Source organism: Lissotriton helveticus, chromosome 1_1, assembly GCF_964261635.1.
Source record: "Lissotriton helveticus chromosome 1_1, aLisHel1.1, whole genome shotgun sequence".
Taxonomy (NCBI): Eukaryota; Metazoa; Chordata; class Amphibia; order Caudata; family Salamandridae; genus Lissotriton; species Lissotriton helveticus.
Genome location: NC_136057.1, coordinates 640998022 through 641018562, shown reverse-complemented (window position 1 = coordinate 641018562; position 20541 = coordinate 640998022). Strand labels below are relative to the sequence as shown.

Genomic DNA, 20541 nt, shown 5'->3' with positions numbered 1-20541 from the left:
ATATATATAGATATATATATATATAGATATATAGATATATATATATATATAACAAAAAGTTGCCCTGAAGCATGAAACACCCACAACAGTGTGTGTGTGTGTGTATATGTATATATATATATATATATATATATATATACATACATACATACACACACACACACTCACCTCTGCTCCAATGAATGCATTGTTGCCCCTTCTAAATGTGCATTGTACAAGAGAGTGCAACAGGAGTATTTTCTGTCTTACCTGTAGCTTTGCTCTTGGCCCCCGGAGGTTGTCTTGATAACTGCCCAAGAGCTGTTGACTGCAACTGGTCCTGTAATTTTTTCATTTGCTCTTGCATTCGCTTTAATTCTTCTATAATTAAACAAAGCATGTTGCTAAGCAAAACAATGAGAAATATTGGTCAACTGTAATAATTCATAAATCTGCCAAACAGACAAAAAAAAAGTTTATCTCTACCCATTATTGGACCAAAGCTAGATAGTAGAAGAACAATTACAATGTAAGGTACACCCACCATAACTCCCAAGGAACCTTGAGATGGCGAAGCATGTGTGTGCTTGATGTTACAGAAGAGATCTAGGCGCTCAACGATTCTTGCTCTCCACAGAGGGACAGCCATATTTCCCACAATTAAGTACAAGACCAAATAGAAATACAACACTCTAAACTCAGACGTTTGCTATGTTTGGGTTGCTCAGGGGCTAAGGATTGTAGAAGTCCAATCTTTCCACGTGAAGAGAAGTCTGACAGCCGTTTTAGAAGTGTGAAACAAGTGCTCAAAAGGAAGGGTCAACTGCCCGCTCAGAGTGTTGAAAAGAAGCCTGGCTTAATGCAAAGCAGACTCTTACCAAGTTTTGGTCTTAGATGTACAAAAACATTGTGTATACAAATTGTAACGTACAGCATTAATGTTTGTATGAAAAGTACTGAATGAATTATTGCTCATGAAATTATAAATGGACTTACACACGCAGTTATAAACACACAGAATCTGCCAGTGCCATTCCCTTGGATAGGAGAAACCAATATTAGCCGCAAAGGTGAACTTTCCTACTTCATCAGAATTTGCCGAGGACTCAAGTGCCTGAATGAAGAAAAACAAAATACCTTCCAGATCTTGCTTGGTTTTCTCCTGAGGAGATGTTGGTAAGGGGATTGCATTTCTTTCAGCAACATTTCGTATAGAATCTTCTTCCTCCTCATGCTCTAGATCTTCCAAATCCCCAAAAAGGGTGGCCACATCTTCCTGTTTATCACACAACTTTGCATCACTAGCATCAATATCTTCCTCTATGTAGGAGCCATCCTCATCCGCATCAAACAGGTCATCAAATTCATCAGGCTGGCCATTTGCATCAGCGGGCGGGTCACTCCCACTGACAGAATCCTGGTCTTGGGGACCCTCGCTCTCTTCTAATAATGAGGTCAATAAATCCAAGTCAGAATCTGGAAGAAAACAGTAAGTGTAACACAATAAGAAAGAGAAATGGGAAACAGTTGTAAAAGCTTCTTTACGGCCTCCATGTAACAATTGCAGCCTGGCGATCAGGGTACTAAAGAACAGAGACTTTGGTCTTGATGTGAGCTGCGACTGTCCTTCCACTCGGCCCAAACAACCCAATCTAGTTTCTTTAGGAAGAACCTTGACTAATCATCTAAAGCTCAATCTAAGCAGTACATTTTCAACAGAGCAAGTGTGATTATGCCACTGCTAACAATGTATCAATTAAAACATACATAACTTAAAAAGTTCTGAACTAATGAAGGAACAAGATAATGTAATATAAGATATAGTATGTAGGTCAAACAACAGGGAAACATGATAAAATATAGAAAACGGTATGGAGTAAAAACAATTAAAGGGGTCTAAAACTAATTTCCGTAAATCAAATCACTCAGTCGTTACAAAAGGTCAATTTAAACAAAATCAACATAGTTAGGACATAGATCACACCTAAATGGTAAATGGGCCTGTATCCCTGCCACGAGAAACCAACTGTGTATGAAATGGGTATTCTGACTTATTTTGGCCATGGCATTATGCTAATGTAAGCAAATTGTGATTCCTGGCGCACTGTGTCCTCATATATTGAACGTTCACATATGTATTCTGTTTCAGCCTAATATGGAGGTTATCCCCATTGATTGATTCAAAACAAGTAATTTAAGCACTCCGCCAATATGGATTGTATCACTTCTTTATGCTTATCTAGCTTGAGCACAGAGGCCAAGGCCTGCCCTGTACAAAGCAAGGTCCATGACCTGGACTGTGATGGGAGTGGTGCACCAAGAGTTCCTTTGAGGTAGACAGTGGGCTACTGTCCTTCTCCTGGGTGTTACACAAAAAGAGATTGTGGCAACATATGAACAATTGTTACTTACCTGTAAACAGGTGGTTCTCCAGTATTGGTGTCTTTCATAGATTCACATGCTTGAATATTCCCCGTCGTCGAAGTGGGAGTCCCACGGTAAATAAAATAGCAATAATGCTAAATATATATATATATATATATATATATATATATATATATATATATATATATATATATATATATATATATATATATATATATATATATATATATATATATATATATATAAATGAAAACATAATACATGATAAAGAAGAGGAAATACAATAGAAAATCCTCTAAAATGATTCCTACATAGGAATGCATGGTAAAGAGAAAAACTATTTGTAACACATTAGTGTCATTATGTTAGTCCAAATTACAGCCAATCAGGCGCTAGCACCCTCTAGAACCTTATCCTCAGAAGCTCAAGCCCTCAGATTTTCGTAGCACCAAAGTGACCAAGAGTGCAAGAGGAGAAGCGAGCCTCTGAGGGGAGGAGGGTGGGTCGCATGTGAATCTATGAAAGACACCAATACTGGAGAACCACCTGTTTACAGGTAAGTAACAATTGTTCTTTTCCAGTATTAGGGGTGTCTTTCATAGATTTACATGCTTGAATAGAATAGAAAGCAGTAACCTCCGAAAGCTGAGATTGCTAGGCACATATGGCAAAAGCAAGACAGTAATAATAATAATACAGTCATGTAAAACATCATAGCAATCATAGCAAAAAGAGCAAGGAGGGGGGAAACAGAGGCTCACCTTAATGGAAAAGATGGCGAAGCACTGCCTGTCCCACAGCGGTATCCGCTTCATTGATGGCATCCAAATAGTAATGCTTGGTGAAGGTGGGCCTGCTGGACCATGTCGCTGCACGACAGATCTGATGAAGAGGCACACCAGCAAACAAGGCGGTGGATAACGACATCGCCCTCGTAGAATGAGCCCTCACTGAAGACTGCAATGGTTTGCCAGCTTGTAAATGGCAGAAGGTAATGGCTGAAGAAAGCCAACGGGCAATTATTGGTTTGGAAACTGGATGCCCCTTACGCAGTCGTCCGTAAGCAATGAACAGTTGATCAGACTTGCGGAAGGAGGCAGTCCTGGCAATGTAGAATTTGAGGCATCGTTTGATGTCCAAAGAATGTAAGCGCTGTTCCGCCAGGTAGCTTGGGTCCGGAAAGAAAGTTCGTAGGAACACAGGTTCATTCAGATGAAAATCCGTAGGCACTTTAGGTAGGAAAGAGGGGTTGGTGCGAAGCGCCACTCCGTTAGGTTTGAACTGTAGATAAGGCGGCTTTACAGTAAAAGCGTGAAGGTCGCTCACGCGACTAGAGGAAGTCAAGGCTAAAAGCAGCGCAACTTTCCAGGTGAGGAATTTGATATCCGCCTTATGGATAGGCTCAAATGGTGACTTCATAAGTTGAGATAGGACAACATTGAGGTGCCAAGAAGGAGGAGGGCGCCGAACAGGTGGGAACTTGCGGAAGAGCCCTTTGAAAAATTGCCTTATGATTCTGGATGAACAGAGGGAAGAAGAACCATCGTGTCGAAAACGAGAGATTGCAGCTAGGAAAACTCTCAGGGTAGCATGTGAAAGTCCTGACTGAGCGAGACTTAAGAAGAACGGAAGAAGTTGCTCCGGAGTGGAATGGATGGGATGGACATTCGCTGCCACGCACCAATGACAAAATCTCTTCCACTTGAGTTTGTAAGTTTTGATGGTAGACGGGGCCCTAGCCTGAGCAAGGATGTCTCTGCATTCCTGAGCTATGTTCCAGTTTGCGAATTCAAGGTGCTAGGGTTCCATGCCGACAACTGTAGCATGGAGGGGTCCGGATGGCACACTTGGCCCCTGTCCATCGTTAGGAGGTCTGGACGGGGTCGCAGAGGGATGGGCTCGCACTGGGACAGCAGAAGCAATTCCGAAAACCATGCCTGTCTGGGCCAACGAGGTGTGATCAATATGATGTGGCAGGGCTGTCTCCGCATCTTCCACAGCACCCGCGGTGCTAGCGGAATCGGCGGAAAAGCGTAAGCGAATAGATCGCACCAATTGATCAAAAGGGCATTCCCGCACGACCCGGGGTGGGGATGCCAACTTGCGTAAGGCGGGCATTTCCGATTCTCCGCTGTGGCAAAGAGGTCTAGAGCTGGGCGACTCCAGCGATGGAACACAAGATCCAGAGTCGGCTGGTGCACTTCCCATTCGTGGGTTGAGGAAGTGGACCTGCTCAGAGAGTCCGCCAGGATGTTGGACACGCCCAGCAGATGGACAGCTGTCAAGGTGATCTGATGTTGGAGAGCCCAATCCCAGATCGACTGGGCAAAGCGAGACAGATGTGGAGACTTGGTTCCTCCCTGTTTGTTCACGTAGTGCATGCTGGTGGTGTTGTCCGTTTGGATAAGCACTGACTCCCCGTGAACTACAGGTAGGAATGATTTGAGCGCAAGGAAGATCGCCATCAACTCTAGCCTGTTGATATGCCACTTGCGTTGGGGCGGAGTCCACTTGCCTTTGAAGGATAGGCCTTGGAGATGAGCGCCCCACCCCTCCAGAGAGGCGTCCGCCGTGAGCGTGAGATCTGGTGCGTGAACGAGGAACGACGTTCCCGTCTCCAAATTGTTTGGCTGTGCCCACCAAAGCAAGCTTTTTCTCATGCGGTCCGTGACCGCTACTAGGTCGTTGAAAGACCCGGAGACCTGACGCCACTGTAAGTCCAGTTCATCCTGAATGGGACGGGTTCGCAATCTGCAATTTGGGATCAGTGCGATACAGGATGATGCCATTCCCAAAAATGACTTTAACGTCCGAACAGAAACTGAATGTTTTCTTCGAATGAGGAGACCAGACGAAGGATCTTCTGTCGACGCTCCTGCGAGACGAACGCTTTTGAAAGTTTCGTGTCTAGATCGCTCCCAAGAAGTTTCTCGTTTGCAGAGGCGCAAACTGTGACTTTTCGACGTTGATGGTCAACCCCAAGGATTGAAACACCTGTGGGCAAAGACGAATGTCCGGACATAGATGATGGTGGGATTGAGACTTGAGGAGGCAATCGTCCAAATATGGAAAGATTTGAACACCCTGGAGACACAGGTGAGCCACCACGGGGGCTAGTACTTTCGTGAACACACGAGGAGCTGATCGCAGCCCAAAAGGCAGGACCTAGAACTGATAGTGCATTTGCCCCACTTTGAAATGCAGGTACTGGCGATGTTGTTGGATAATTGGGACATGAAAGTACGCGTCTTGAAGGTCTATGGTGGTCATGAAATCCTCGCTGGATAGAAGACGCAGGATTTCCAGTAATGTCAGCATGCGGAAAGATTGGCACTTTAGGAACTGGTTGAGAGCCTTCAAATGCAGAATGGGTCGCCAATCTCCGGTCTTCTTGAGTAGGAGGAAGAATCTAGAGTAAAATCCTTCTCCCCTCTGATGTTTCGGGACCACTTCGACTGCTCCCTTTAAAACAAGACGGACTTGATGGTAAAGTTCCTCGAGGTGTGGAGGAGGTGGGCCAAAAGGTGGAGGAGGAATCTCGACGAATTCTAAGGTATGACCCCGTCGTACAATGTCCAAAACCCAGCGGTCCGAGGTGATGGAGGACCACTGAGAATAAAACAGAGAGATTCGACCTCCAACAGTTTGGGGATGGCAAAAGTAATTGGCACTTAGGAGTGGAGCCAGAATAGGAGGACTTTCCCCTATAGGGTCTGTAGGGCTGCTGACGAGTCTGCTGAGAGGATGTGTAACGCTGGTTTCCCTGGTTGTAGGAGCGGTATTGTTGCCCTCCTCGAAAATTGAAAGAAGTGCCGCGTCCGCGCGCACCTCGAAAGGACTGCTTCCGGAATTGCAACGTGCCCAAAGACTTTGCCGTATCAGTGTCTTTCTTAATGGACTCCAGGGTGTCATCGATGTGAGAACGGAAGAGCGATTCACCATCATACGGCATATCCAGGATCTTGGATTGGACTTCCTGCCGGAAAGAGGTGGATTTTAACCAACCCTGGCGTCGGAGGGCAGCTGCACTTGCAAGCAGATGGAAACCTGTATTCGCAATATCGACTGCACAGTCGATCATTTCTTCCGAAGCTCTCTGCCCATCATGAAGAATCTGCTGAGCGTCCGCCTTGGAAGCATCAGGTATAAGATCAATTAATGCAGATATGCCTGACCACATCTGCCGGTCATAGCGTCCCAAAATGGCCAAGGCATTGGCCGCACGGACAGAGGTAGAAGCCATGGTTAAAAACTTGCGGCCAATAGCGTCTAGGCGTCGACCCTCTCTATCTGGAGGTGCGGTGATTTGAGACGCTGGGTTCCGGGCTCAACGCTGTGCAGCTTGAGTGACTACTGAGTCCGGCTTAGGGTGAGAAATCAAGCATGCCGGAGAACCAGTTGGGGCCTTGTATTTTTTCTCAAGGCGCAGTATTTGAGCAGGCAACGAGTTTGGAGCTTGCATGAGTTTAATTCCTTCCTTCCAAACAAAATCGATGATTGGGATCGTGTGTACCTGCTTATAAGGCTTATCCTTAAAATCGTAGAGGAAACAGTCCTTCTCACGTTGCGATCTAGGTAACTTGAAGCGCTGAGCCGCTTTGTCCATTAGTAGATGAAAACTGGCGATATCTACTGGATGAGGTCATCAGTGATGTCATTTGAGATGTCATCAGTGATGTCACTGACCATGTCATGAATGATCTAATATGTGACATCAGCAGTGGATTGCGGGTGCGCAAAATATAGTTAGTACAACTAACTATATAGGAGCAATTTAAAATGGTTTTGTATGAGTGAAATGTCCAGCTAACTATAACACCCCTAAAACGTATAGTTGAGTGAATTTCAAAGGTTTTTTAAAAGCTAATTCCTAAGTATATAAGGCCTGAAACCTATGGTTTTTTCAGTGAATATATATATATATATATCTATATATATTACCTACTGGCGGTCGCCAGTAGGTATATATAGTTAGGATTTTTTCTCTATGGGATTTTTGAAAATTCTATGTCTAATAACTTTGGCGTTTGTGGACGGAATTGGCTGAAATTTTCAGGAAAATGGAACATTTTGTTTCTGAGCAGCCCCTGAAAATTTGGGGGGGTTTCGTCAAGGGGGGGCCGAGAAAAAAGGGGGGCCCCAAAACGCGTTTTTCCCATGTTAATTTCCATAGGGCGGTTGGCCTCACTTTTAGCTTGAACGGCTGAATGGATTTGCACGAAACTTGGCAAAATTGTAGGGACTGGTAGCCCGATGTGCCTTTGCTAGGTCTCAATATATGTGCTCCAGTGGATTTTGAGAAATTAACGTTCAAAAAAATATATATATCTGTAACAGCGCTCCGGGTAGCGCTCCGGTTCGCGTACTTGACGCGTAACGGAACTTCGCGAAGCGAAGCTGATTGGCTCTCCGGTGTCTGTCAACATTCTAAACAGTCCGGAGCGGCCGCCATCTTGTCTCTCGGTAGGATCGAGAGACAAGAGGAGGCCAAAACAAAGGGGGAAATGACCATAAGGGGGCATAGTAGATCCTCCCTGACCCACTAGGTTTGATGTGGAGGCTTTAAAAGGGCCCCGCGGGGCAAAAAAATAAATTTAAAAAAAAACAAACATTCGGACGCCATCTTGTCTCTCGGTAGGATCGAGAGACGAGAGGAGGCCAAAACAAAGGGGGAAATGACCATAAGGGGGCATAGTAGATCTTCCCTGACCCCCTAGGTTTGATGTGGAGGCTTTTAAAAGGCCCCGCGGGGCAAAAAAAAAAAATATGTTTTTTTGTTTACGTGGGGAGCCCCCGGTACGCTTTTGTGCAATGGGCGGTGGTAATCTAAATGATGGGGGGGTGGCAGCGTTCAAAGCACATCAGCGTGCATAAACACGAAAATGTTTTTATCTACCACGTACTTGACTTATCTCTCTGAGATGCATTCCCTTGTGTCTCGGCAATGGTAGTCTGTTCATTACATAGATCGCGAGGGCGGTAGTAAAGACCGCGCGTAGGAAAGGGTAAAAAGCCAGGGGTATAGGAGTATGTAACAAGCGAGCCATTTAATTGAAAAAACTAAACGTGACAAACGGTTGCAGGATCAGTGAAGGTTGATTTTATAATTGAAAGTATAACAGGATCAGTTGCAATAAAATCGTCCATACGCACACCATGGGCGAGTCTCATGGGTAACATTACTTCAAAACTTTAATAATACAATAATCAATAATGAAAAATCGACATCAATAGGGTTGTCCGTATGCCCAGTAAGTACCTTTCCCCGCACGCCATGTGCACAAAGACCGCATATATCCCCATAACGTCAAGGCTAAGTAACTAGAACGTCATAAGGAGTTGCAAGTCGCTCCCATACTGGCGCCATTTTGGTCAAGGCCAGGCAGGTCCAGAGTATAGTTCAATGTCTCCAATAAGTAGCGGCAGGACCAGAATCCCTTTCGGCAGTTCAAAAAGTTCGTTAGCGCCAACAGAAAGAACAGGCAGCATGAACCATGACTCAAAGGCGAGGGAGGCAAATTCTTCCCTACCGGGTCACGCTGAGGTCCCACCGGAGCTGATCAAGTTGACAGTCTACAGTGTCTCTTAGTAATTCGGACAAAAACTGGCGTCAGCATGAGAGCACTACCATCCTGTGACAATGTTGTGGCCACTTCCGGAGAGCGGGACAGCAGGCGTATCCCTCCGCCGATGCACTGAATCAGACTCCCTCACGGCACCAGATGTGGATAAGGTGGCGGACACCCGTGGCAGCGGTATATCCATGGGGGATAGTCGAGCAACAGTGGCGGTTGCCCCCATCGGAAGCCCCCATCGGAGCGGGTGAGACTCAGCTGGCCGAGCGAGGCACTGTGCCGCAAGAGGGGGCGCAACTGAGCTGGCCGAGTGAAGCGCTGGTGTGCAGCTGAGGAACCTCCACCTGGGGAGGTGGGGGAGGCTCGTTCGCGCCGCCTCTCCCTCCCAGTGCATCCTACGCCGTCTCCTGGCGCAGGTATATGTGATGGTCGGACCAGGCAATAAGAGGGGGGGGGTGATCAGGAAGGCATTCACCCCCCCCCCCCCCAAAAAGCTTCAATTAAGTTGAATGGCTGCAAGAGCCCCAATTACACCAGCAGCCCTGTTAATAGGACGATCTTGGGAAAAGTTCCTCTGTTGGATTGCAATGGCTGCAGTGATGGTCTTGGGAAACTGCTTCCGAAAACTCTAAAGGCCACGAAAGCTTGCTATGCTGTTCCTTTGGAAATGCGGTGCTGGAAGTTATTGAAGAGTTGGCAGTGGTGTTTTTTGTGGATTTTGGACGCTCTGCCACAGTCCATTCGAGTTCCAGGGTAGACCAGAGTCGTTCTAGTGGCCCAGGCCCAAATCTGGGGAGACGGCCGCCATTTTGAGCGTTCCGCAGCAACAGCCGCTCTTCACCCCGGACACCGGAGCGGGTCCCCGGCCATCCAACCGAGTGGAACGCCAATGGCAGTCATGGTGCAGCTGACCGGGGAGTGCAACGCTAAGGCTCGCCCTGCTGCAGCTGACCGCGGGGACAGGCCTTTGCGCGTGGTGTCGCCCCCGGACTATTTGCACAACGGTCCTCCACCCCTAGGCCGCCACCTATGCTACTTCGACAGGAACAGCGTCATGCATTTGGTTCGATGTTGCAGCAGGCTGCTATGTAAATAGTTATTTAGTAAAAAGTTTTACCGTGTTACTTTGCTGGTGTGTTGTATATATTTATAATATTTGCATAGGGTTTGTCGTTATTTTGGGTGGGGTGGGCGGCCGAGCTAACTTCTCTTATTTAGTCAGCACATAAATTTACTTACTGGTGCGCATTATTCTGGGTGTACATTTGGGATATCGGTTGGGGTCGGGTTCGTCGTACTGAAATAACACTTCAAGTTTCTGGTGTAGGCTACTCTCCCATTCACTAGCTCCAGAGAGAGTCGTTCCTAAGTAAGGAAAGTGCTATATTTTTTTTCGTCCTTCGCATGCGGATACCATGTTCAGGCTTATTTTTCTCATTCCATTAACCGTTCGATCACCGCCTCAGTCATACAAAAAGCATTTTTTTATTGACCCAGTCGTGCGCCACACATACTCATTCAACCGTACAAATCAGGGCCCATGCGCACATTCATACCATACAATCTTTCACGCTCCCAGTGATGGTCTGCACTCCATGCAATATCTCATAGCGCTTGTCTATGTCTTTCCCTACATGGAGCACGGTGCGGTCCATGTCCACTCCATTCTTCAGTCGGAACTCCGATGTAACCCACAGAGGAGAAAAGAAAGGGGGGGGGATACAGCATTCAGAGCATGTCAGCGCGCGCAAACACGAAAAAGGTTCTACTTATGTATCAGACTAGCTGCAGGAACGTGTGATACAACAGATCTTGGCTATTCCTTTCGCATTATTTTTCTGTGTAACATATCCTCCCCTTTTTATGATGCAAAAAAATGTTTCATTTTGTTTGTCTCTAAATTCGAGTTCCCTCTTCGTGTATTTGTTTCTCAATTAGTCGTATTTTATGGGACAAAATACCACACCTTACATTCGGCAGATACCTTAAGCTACGGTCGACCATTTTCTAATAATTCTGGAAAAAGGGCAGGTGTGACGGATACAAATTTCAATCAATCCAAAATTCAGGCAAAGGGTCTGCATTATCTGTTTTCTATTGTTTGGGAATAACAGCCACTATTCAAAAACCCAACAACCTAGACGATTGTTATGACGCGGATTCCATACTTCCTTTGAAAATTGTTTATTGCAAAAATGTCAGTATACAAATACGGGCCTACAACCACGTGGGCCGGCCACGGAGCAAACTGGAAACGTATATGATGAGGGGACATTTACACTGTAGAAAAACGTAACGGGCGGGCCATTAGGTTGGTGGGCGGAGGGAGCAGCTTCAATGAGGCGTGGACAAAGTGAAGAGCCAATGAAAAAAAAAAAAAAGCTTGTGAAAAAAAAGTTTATGGCACAAAAGCACGTGCCTGTGGCCACGTGAACTCGAAGAAAACCGCACAGAAAAAGCCTTAGTTTGACGAGTATTTTGACCACTAGAATTCTCTACATTTTCCATTCCTGCGGAATGGAAAAGGCGAGACCTAAAAAGGGAGTTGGAGAGTTCACTATGGATGAATCTGCATTAAGCTCTGGTCAACAAGAATGCTAAGGCATTTTGGAGAACAGCTGTGGTGACCACAAAAGTTTGCAAACAAACGCTGGACTTTTGTATCCAACCTAATGAGTGGGTAGTGCATTTTAGTCAGCTTTATTCTGGCAAGTGTAAGACTGCCAAGGTTAATGGTGTGCCACTAGGTAGGGAAGCCCTACCCATCTATAGTAGTCTCAAATTCTTGCTAAAAGAAAAAATAAACACAATCAATTCTTGCATTCCAGGTCATGCCCCGGGACCAGATAAAGTACCAAATCACCTGCATAGAGAAAATCCAGAAATTTGAAGGCCATATATAATGCTCTCCAATAGTATTTTAGCTGGTATGAACATTTCCCATTCTTGGGAACTAGCCGAAATGTTTAATATATTCAAGAAGGGTGATCGGGCAATGCCAGCTAATTATAGGCCCACCAGCCTGATTGATTCACTCACAAAAATATTTTGTAAGCAGGTGTTGGAGCATCTCCAAGATTGGATTAGTGAAGACACTGTTTTATCGGATTGGCTGGGAGGCAGGTTTTAGATCCAATGTGAGTACTGTAGATCAGATCTTTTGGTTTGTTTGTATTTATTGAAAGGAGGTGTTCATCGACAAGGGTAAACTATATGTTGCCTTTGTCAATCTTCGATCAGCTTTTGGTATGGTCCCAGAGATAAGCTATGGAGATTACTTTAGGAAATGAGTGTTCCAGTTCCTCTCCTGGACATTTTGGTGAGGTTACATGCAGATACTATTGCCCAAGTGAGATGAGGGGAGGAAGGGGCATTGACGGAACCCTTCCACATAGATCGGGAGGGGAAAACAGGGCTGAGTTTTGGAACCAACGCTGTTTACTCTATATATTAATGGTGTGATTGAGTTTCTGACTAAGGATGGATGCAATGTACCCAAAATAGGGGGGATGGTTCCCCACACTCCATTTTACAGATGATACTCTGCTAATCTTTAATTCGCCGCAGGGACTCTAACAGCTTTTGAATGTTTTTCTGTTGTTCTGCCTTCAGCATGGATTGGAGCTCATTAGCTCCCAAACCAAATGTATGATTTTTTTCACACAGATGATGACTCACTGCAAAAGACGGCTGCTGGTGGGTGACACCCCCTTAGAAGAAGTGACTAATTAGGAATCAAAACTCACAAGAAATCTATGTTGGTTTCCGCAAGTGGAAAGGGCACAGTTGTCCTTGGTACAACACACTAAAAATATATAAAAAAATGTATAGAAAAATATACAGAAAAACTATAGAAGTGTGGCCCCTGCACTAGAAATGTACAATGTTAAGGCTTTAGAGTCAGTCTTATATGGTGTGGAGCTATGGGGTAGAATAAAAACCTATAGCTTGTCTGTATTAGAGCATGCATTCCCGAGATCCTTACTAAACCTACCAGCGAGTACCCCATTGACTACCTTCTATCTAGATTTGGCACAGAAGAAAATTACTCATAAGATGGAGTACAGAATCCTTATGTTTTGGCTTTGGTCTACATCTTACAGGGTGGGCCTTAGAGACCGAAATGTGTTAGGAAGATCTTATGGCTCCGCACTGTAAAGGCTCTTTTACAGCGTTAAGCCTTTAGTGACTTTGTGCTCAATCCAAAAGTCTAGTATTGGAGCAAATTTTTGGAAATGTCTAGTATTAGAGCTACTTTTTGGAAATGTGTTGCAGTGGACAATATTTTGAAATGTAAGGGTTCATTGTCTGCTGCTTTTATTGATTTTAAATCTATGCCACTGAATGAGAATACCATTGATGAAATAGTTTCCCCACTGTCAAGGAAACTATCTACAATTTAGGTATGGATCTCCACCTGTAAAAACCTTTACCAGGAAGTGGTACAAAGAAATGGATACTGTTTATGAGTCTTGTACGTGCTGTTGAGGGGGTTCCAGATTTGCTCAACCATATACTGTTCTTATGTCCTTCTTATAAACAGTTGGGTCAAATGGATCCCCCTTTGTAGAAAACTGGGAATCAGGAAGCACCAGGAGGAGTTCAGAATATTGCAGACTGACGCAAGTCAGATTGTGGTATTCTGACTGGCTAAATTCCTGATGGCAATGTGGATCAGATGTGCGAAATATGAATATAATAGTTTTACATTTGTATCCTTCTTAGGTACCATTTCCTTTCTGCTGCTATCTTGATGTCCTGCTGCTAATACTGTGTTTCATCTTTTATATGTGCTAAAAGTGTCTAAAATAGGTCATTAAGACTTTACAGAGGAGTCTCCGTCATATGCTGCTACTCAAATCAATTAACAGATAAATATTTAAGATCTTTCTGTTTTATGTATCCAGTTTTATCTGTTTTAGAGTATATGTTGTGCTATTTATGAATGATCCCACTATAAAAAAAACTCAATAAATAAAATACATACATGACATTACCCCTTGAAAAATCCTTCTACACTAAAAATAACCAATATGATCTTGGCCACTACAGTTGTCATGACAGGCCTCTGAAACACAGAAGCAGGCTAACAGTTTCTTGAACACAATCACCAGGATGAATTGGTTTCCTGAGGTGGGCTGCAGGGCTCTTACTATGTACAACATTTCAAAAGATGTTCCCAAAAGTGGTCGTGGAATGAGGGTGTCTTTACTCTGACATACTGCCATGCCTATGTCCTAAAACTAATACAGCCAAAGAGATTTCTGATCTTTCCTCTAGACTGGAGGTAGAAAAATCTACGTGCCAGCAAAGTGTCACTGGAATTAGTTACGCTAAGGTGCTGAGCCAGAGGGTGTAATAATCCAACTCCAATAAGAACTGCAATAGCACTCAGCCAAATCTGGGCTCCTAGATTCCCTATGCACAGTGACCGAATGTTTGCTGTATAGAACAGCATTCTTACAGTAAAGTTTAACATTCTATTGTGCTGTCTATTATATTGTGCTTCAACTTCTCAAAGACTCTTAAGAATAAGGCATGCCTTCTGACTTTTGCTAAGTGTGTTTGATGGGTCTCTGCAAACGCAACTGCAACAGCTTATTTAGTTCAAGATAGCCCCCACAGGCTCATTGACCGCCCCAGTAAAAATCGCCTGAGCAGACTCCGTTTTTCTTACTTGTCAGATTAGTTTGAATGTATCCTCATTACAGCATGGTAGGTCTCAGCAGCTATCTGCACCCTCTGTTTTTTTAACGGAGTGACTTGTCCATCATTCAAGGATCAGCAAGCTCAAAAACCCCTCTGAATTATTATCTGGAGATTTGTATCCACAGAATCCCACTCAGGTATAACAAACTTCACAGCATGTATCGACTCTAGTGCACTCATTTATAAATCTGCAGATCAATTCCCAACAAAGTGATAGAGGTTGAGCACATCTAATTTCTGCCTTCTGGTCAATGACAATTCCCCAAACCCCCTGCCGCCTAAACTACACTGTGGCCTATAATGTGGCTCTGTAATTGACCTCACTTGGCACCTGAAAGATCCAGTGCATATGAAGTTGTTGGGACACAAGCCTGCGTTCCACCATGGTTTTGCTACCACCTGTTTCCCTCTATAGAGTAACAAGGATTCCATTAAAAGACACTTTCTGGATGGAGTTAATGTTGGCAGGCAAACTTTCCAGAACTCCAAGATTAACTTTGAGTCCAAAGATTGATATTGGGGAATCCAATGATTACTATTATACCTCAGAGGGCCCACTCTGGGGGTAATCCTACTAAACCCATCCAAGAGGATTGCCCACTTAAAAATAGAAATGTTGAGACAATAGTTTGAACTGCTGATGTGTATCAGATATATTTAAAAAGAAGTCGGACACAGGATCCTTGATACAACATACTTGGCTCCACTGCCTTCATCTTTATTGCTTTTACTACTGACATTAGTCCACAAGGTACCCACAAGGAGATGTTGCACACTGCACAACAAGAAATGGTGCTCAAAACAAAAAAATTGGATGGTGCAAATGCTGTGTGCAGTTCCTGAACATTTTTCTTCAAAAGCATATTGTGATCATATGAAAAAGAAAAGTAAAATCATACCTTCCATGTTCCCAGACATCGTCGTTTCGATATACAAATGATTCTGTTATGAAGAAAATAAAACGTCACCACATAAGAATCAAAACAAACTCTTTATTCAAAACATACAGTATCTCTTAAGTAAAGAAAAAAACATTTAGAAGAGGTTACAATTATTTCACCAATTATAGGACTTAAAGAATTTGGATTGAGTGCATGGCATTAAAAATTGGGATGTTTAAGTATCCCAGCAATGTGAAAGAACTTCATATAGCCTTTCACAGGCTAAGAAAACCGTTCCACTTAATTCCGACATCTCAACTGTTGTTAAGCACCGATAAGTGATCTGTTCATGCTTGCACTGTTATCCTCAGGTGAAAACCGGATAAAACAGTTCTTATTTCTATTGGACACATTTAGTGACCACATATGAGTCAAACTATACAATTATCAGAACATATGTAATCATGAAAGAAACTACATATACACACACAAAATAAAACCGGGCAGTGCCATAAAAAACACCTGAAACGGCGACTAAACCTCACCCAATGAATTAGTCCAGAATTGGAGTAGGAGAAGCTTTAAACATTTTCCTAAACTGAATTAAAGTATTGTGGAGAATATGTAAAGCTGGAAGCAGAGAATTCCGGAACCAGCCTGATGTCCTAAAGGACTGGTCCATAGTTTTATTGTGCATCTGTAAATGTATTGACTACAGGAAGCTTGAGAGATCTCCCCCCAGTTTGTCAGACAAATGTTTAATAAAGGTGAGTCATGTGGAGTGTCTTGAATGGTAAAGAAAAAGTCTTAACAAGAATCATAGTCTAGGAAAGAAGCCAGTGAAATGAACACAACATTTAGGGCACTGGACTGAAGTTACAACATTGAAAAATTACCCTTTGAAGGGTAAGGATAACCAATGTACTATCACCAAACCCAATTTCCACCAGCAATCCTGAAAAAAAATCGAACTTTGAACCATAGTCAAACTAAGTGAAATAGCACATGAATTTAATATGAGAGTTCTACAACCAATGTCGGTATCTTAGACGGAAGCCAAATATTGTTTTTGATCTTTTTTTGTTGCTTTTACATGCTCAACAGAACAGAAAGAGCTAGCAAATTAGACTTGCAACCATATACGGTCACAAGCGAATAACGCAGTGGCCAAGACAAAAGAGGAAAAATCTTCCGATATCAATGTGCCAACTAACAGCTTATAGTTGCGAAACAACTTGTCCGTGGAGTTGAGTCAAAGGGGATCACAGTTGTTTGGTTTAGGCTTAACAAGACCAAACACGAAAAATGAGAGACATGGATTGTGCATTCTCTATTGAGTGTTTTACTGGACAACTCTTTTTTCTCAGTTAGGATCTTTCACCGCATAAACAGTGGCCTACCACGGGTAGAAGATAAAGTGAAAGGGAAATTGGAAAACTGGAGAAATATTATTATTTTTTTAATATATGAAAATAGCTACTGTGTTACTACAGGGAGGAGTCTACTACAAGAACAAATGTGCAAAGGTATATACAAAACAATTATGAATTTATTTAGAATGATAATGGGACTCAAGTTTACAACTCAATGGTTTCTTTATCCTTACTAAATCACCTATTGCAAACAATCTTCTTTTTAATTCACTTGGACTTTCCACTCCTTTGTCATGTAAATAATTTCCTTCAGCATTCTGTTGAAACGTTCTTCCATTCGAATGGCTTCCGGGTGATACAAAGCACATTTCGTGTGTTTGATACCATTTTTCTCAAAAAATACCTCCATCTCCCTGGAAGTTAGAATTGTTCCTGGTAACCCCTCCTAGCAACAAAGAGCAGTCAAATATTGAACAATATGTTTGACTTCAATTCTATGAACATAAAATACTTCTGGCTACCTTTAATTCATATCTATGGACATCACGATATAAACTTGCCTTCCACCATTACTAATGGGGCACAAAATGTTCAAAATAATATTATTGCATGGAGATTTGGGCAACTCTATGAAAGCCATTGACTGGATTTGAGGTTTCCAAACCTTGCCACAATTCACTCTGGATGCAGTCTCTTATTACTTTATCTACAAACAAATTCGTGCCTAGCCACCAATGCCACTCTGAGGCGCTCTTTGGCTTTCAATATACCTTGTTGAGCGTAATGGGTCAAATTAGTCAACTCTTTTCTGAGTGACTTGGGTGGAACAAATCTAATACCTCTGTAAAAGTCCACCATTGTCAGCCAAGTCATCTTTGATGGCCCAAAATTTGCTACATTCCATACTTACATCATACTTAATTCCAGGCCAATTTTTTACTCGACAAAAACCTTCTTGCCCGCTACACATTTTTTCTATTTACCTTCAGAAATACTGTAACCTTTAACTTCACACACATGAAAGTTGTCTTCCTTGTTCAATAGACTCTCCTCTGAATCACCCCGATCCTTCAATACTAATCTTGATAATGCTTGGAACATGATTTATAACTACAGGAATATACAGAAATTCAAACAAACTCTTGAAGAGCTGTAACCCATATCACAATCCTGCTAGACACCACGTCAACACATTTCTTACTAAAAATGCCTTTAAGCAGCTTGAGATCTGTCTCAATCTTGAATTCGCTACCTCACAAAAATGGAATGGGAGAGACTCATTTTATAATACTACAAACAGAGACTGTTGCATTAAACTGAGATGGTCAGACAGATGATACATAACTGGAAACTGTAGCCCACTAAGGTTGGAGTAAAACGGGGGGTCTTTTATAAATTGGTCTTTTATAAATTGGTCTATGTCCACATAAAGCGACTCATGTAATTAACAATGCTGAATAATATATGTGTATCAAGTATAAATTCTGCTAAGTGACCATCGATATATTGACCACTGTGAGTTCTCCATGCTTTTCGGACCAAACAGTCACCGAATGTAATACTTAAGGTTGGATCTATTTCTTCCACTATACCTGACAGCGATGATGTATATATATGGAATGTATTACCCGATGAGATACTTCAAATGGTGTAACATTGATATGGTTCTATCCATAGATAATTAAGTGCTTTATTAAATCACTGCATTGTAAACCCTGTTCGATATAAGTTGTGACATAATGCATGCATGTATGTATAAATATCGACAAGATTTAGCGCACAGATATGGGGCATGTTAAAAACGTAATATTTCATGCATTAGCAAATACACTGTATAATTTCCAATGAGAAAATTTTTCTATTTAAATTTTTTTTTTCTTATTTATGTTTTGTACATGTTTGATTATAATTGTGTAATGTGAGAAACGGTGTATAAACATACCACCATGGCAGATGAGGAATACGTGAATGATTCCCTATCCAATATGACCGAACCACCTATCAGGTCGTTCGAATACAACCCACGTGACGACTTTAGTCCTTTTTCTTTATAATTCCCAATCCAAGATGGCCGCGGTATATGTCGATAGAAATATTCACAACAGGAAAAATAATGCAACGAAAGCGGAACAGCGGAGCTTTCAAAATAACAAGCTGATAGAAGTGGGGGATGAATTATGTCCAATACACTTGATTTACGAGACTATCCCCGAGGCTGCCCGAGAAGTACTTCCGGGATGACGGCTCGGGAACGCGACAAATAAGAGCCTAATACATCTTTAAAAAGACATGGTAGAATAATTAAGGGTCATAGCATCAAAATAATAACCGAAACCCAATATACTCGTAGTATTGGCCGAAAATAGTCTCGCAATGTAGAGAGCCGAGTTCTACTTCCGGGTCAAGACGAGCAGAGCTAGCATAAAAACGCAGTGCTAGGTAGTGTGTTTTACCCTTTGAATCGACACGAAGGAGAACGCACGGAGGAACAGGGAGGCCGGCCAAGAAACCACAGGTATGTGTTTAGACAGGGCCTTGACCTTATGGCAGTATGAAAGGGTGGCACTATGACCATTGTGAGAACAGGAGCCCCTATCTTTAAGAATAATGGGTATTTTAACCCTCTAGAAGGGTGATCCTTAAATTTAAGTGTGTTCTCAAAAAACTGTCTCAGGCCAAGACAGACACGCCAAACAGGAGGTTGGAAATAAAGTTTGAGGAAGAACTGTATCCTCACTAGACCATGTCCGGGGTAATTGCTAGAAGTATCCCTCATGTGACAATGAAATGGGTCTAGCGAATATAAGTCCCTTGATGACGCTAAAGCCCAATTAAATTAAGAAAAGTACAAAATTGAAATAGAAAGCCCAGAGAAGATTATAAGTTTGAGCAAACATCGGTAGAATTAACATTATATTAATCAGGCCTAAATAAACTTTGTTCTTATAGATATCGTTGAACTGAAACTACAAAGCGGAGGTGCATAATTCTAAAAGCACACCGGCAAATCCAACCAATTCTGAGTTGGTAAGTACATTGTGGAGGGACTATAAGCACTCGCCACCGCCTAATACCTACCTGATCCCCTTGCCCCACAAAATCCCCCTTCTTTGCCTCTTATATTCCAACAGCAACTAAGGGATGGCATGTATTTATTCTCACAGGACATCAAATACAATTCCAGACTTGAGAGATCCTGTCCTACTGATACACGGTGGTTCCTCCGTGCAATGTGAAAACGCTGAGGCATAATCAAAAGGTAAAAGGCCCTTCGAGAATATCAAAGCCACCCAGACACCAAGAAGTAAGACTTAGTCATTTATATGGTCTGGGGCTATAACATATCATTCTATACTCTTTATAGCTTCCAAGTGTGACTGAATCATCACAAGCCAGTCCACGCCAAGAAAATAAGAGCTGAAGAATTTGACTAAACTTAAATCTGTAACCACATTGCAGGTATCAGACTTTTCTCACTAATAGTAACACAGTGAACAGTTGTGGAACAGTGGGGTAACAAAAATTGCTTAGGCAATATTTGAATACTACGCATGGTGATAGATAGCCTTAAGGCAGTGGTTCCCAAACTTTTTTAACCCGTGGCTCCCTTGACCTAATTGGCAGTTGGCCGTGGCTCCC

At 42.8% G+C, this 20541-nt stretch overlaps 1 protein-coding gene across 3 annotated transcripts in view; it reads right to left on the bottom strand.

Annotated features, from left to right (window-relative positions):
* Positions 1 to 20541, bottom strand: part of MCM10 (minichromosome maintenance 10 replication initiation factor) — a 306573-nt gene that overhangs the window by 257730 nt on the left and 28302 nt on the right. For all 3 annotated transcript variants that reach the window (XR_013606921.1, XM_078674170.1, XM_078674171.1), the window contains exons 2-4: positions 15548 to 15590; positions 1117 to 1455; positions 250 to 360 (exon numbers count right to left, since the gene is read on the bottom strand). Coding sequence is in view for 2 of the 3 variants with exons in the window: in XM_078674170.1 (XP_078530296.1) it covers positions 250 to 360; positions 1117 to 1455; positions 15548 to 15566 (469 nt within the window). In the remaining variant the exon portion in view is untranslated. The remainder of the gene's footprint in view (positions 1 to 249; positions 361 to 1116; positions 1456 to 15547; positions 15591 to 20541) is intronic.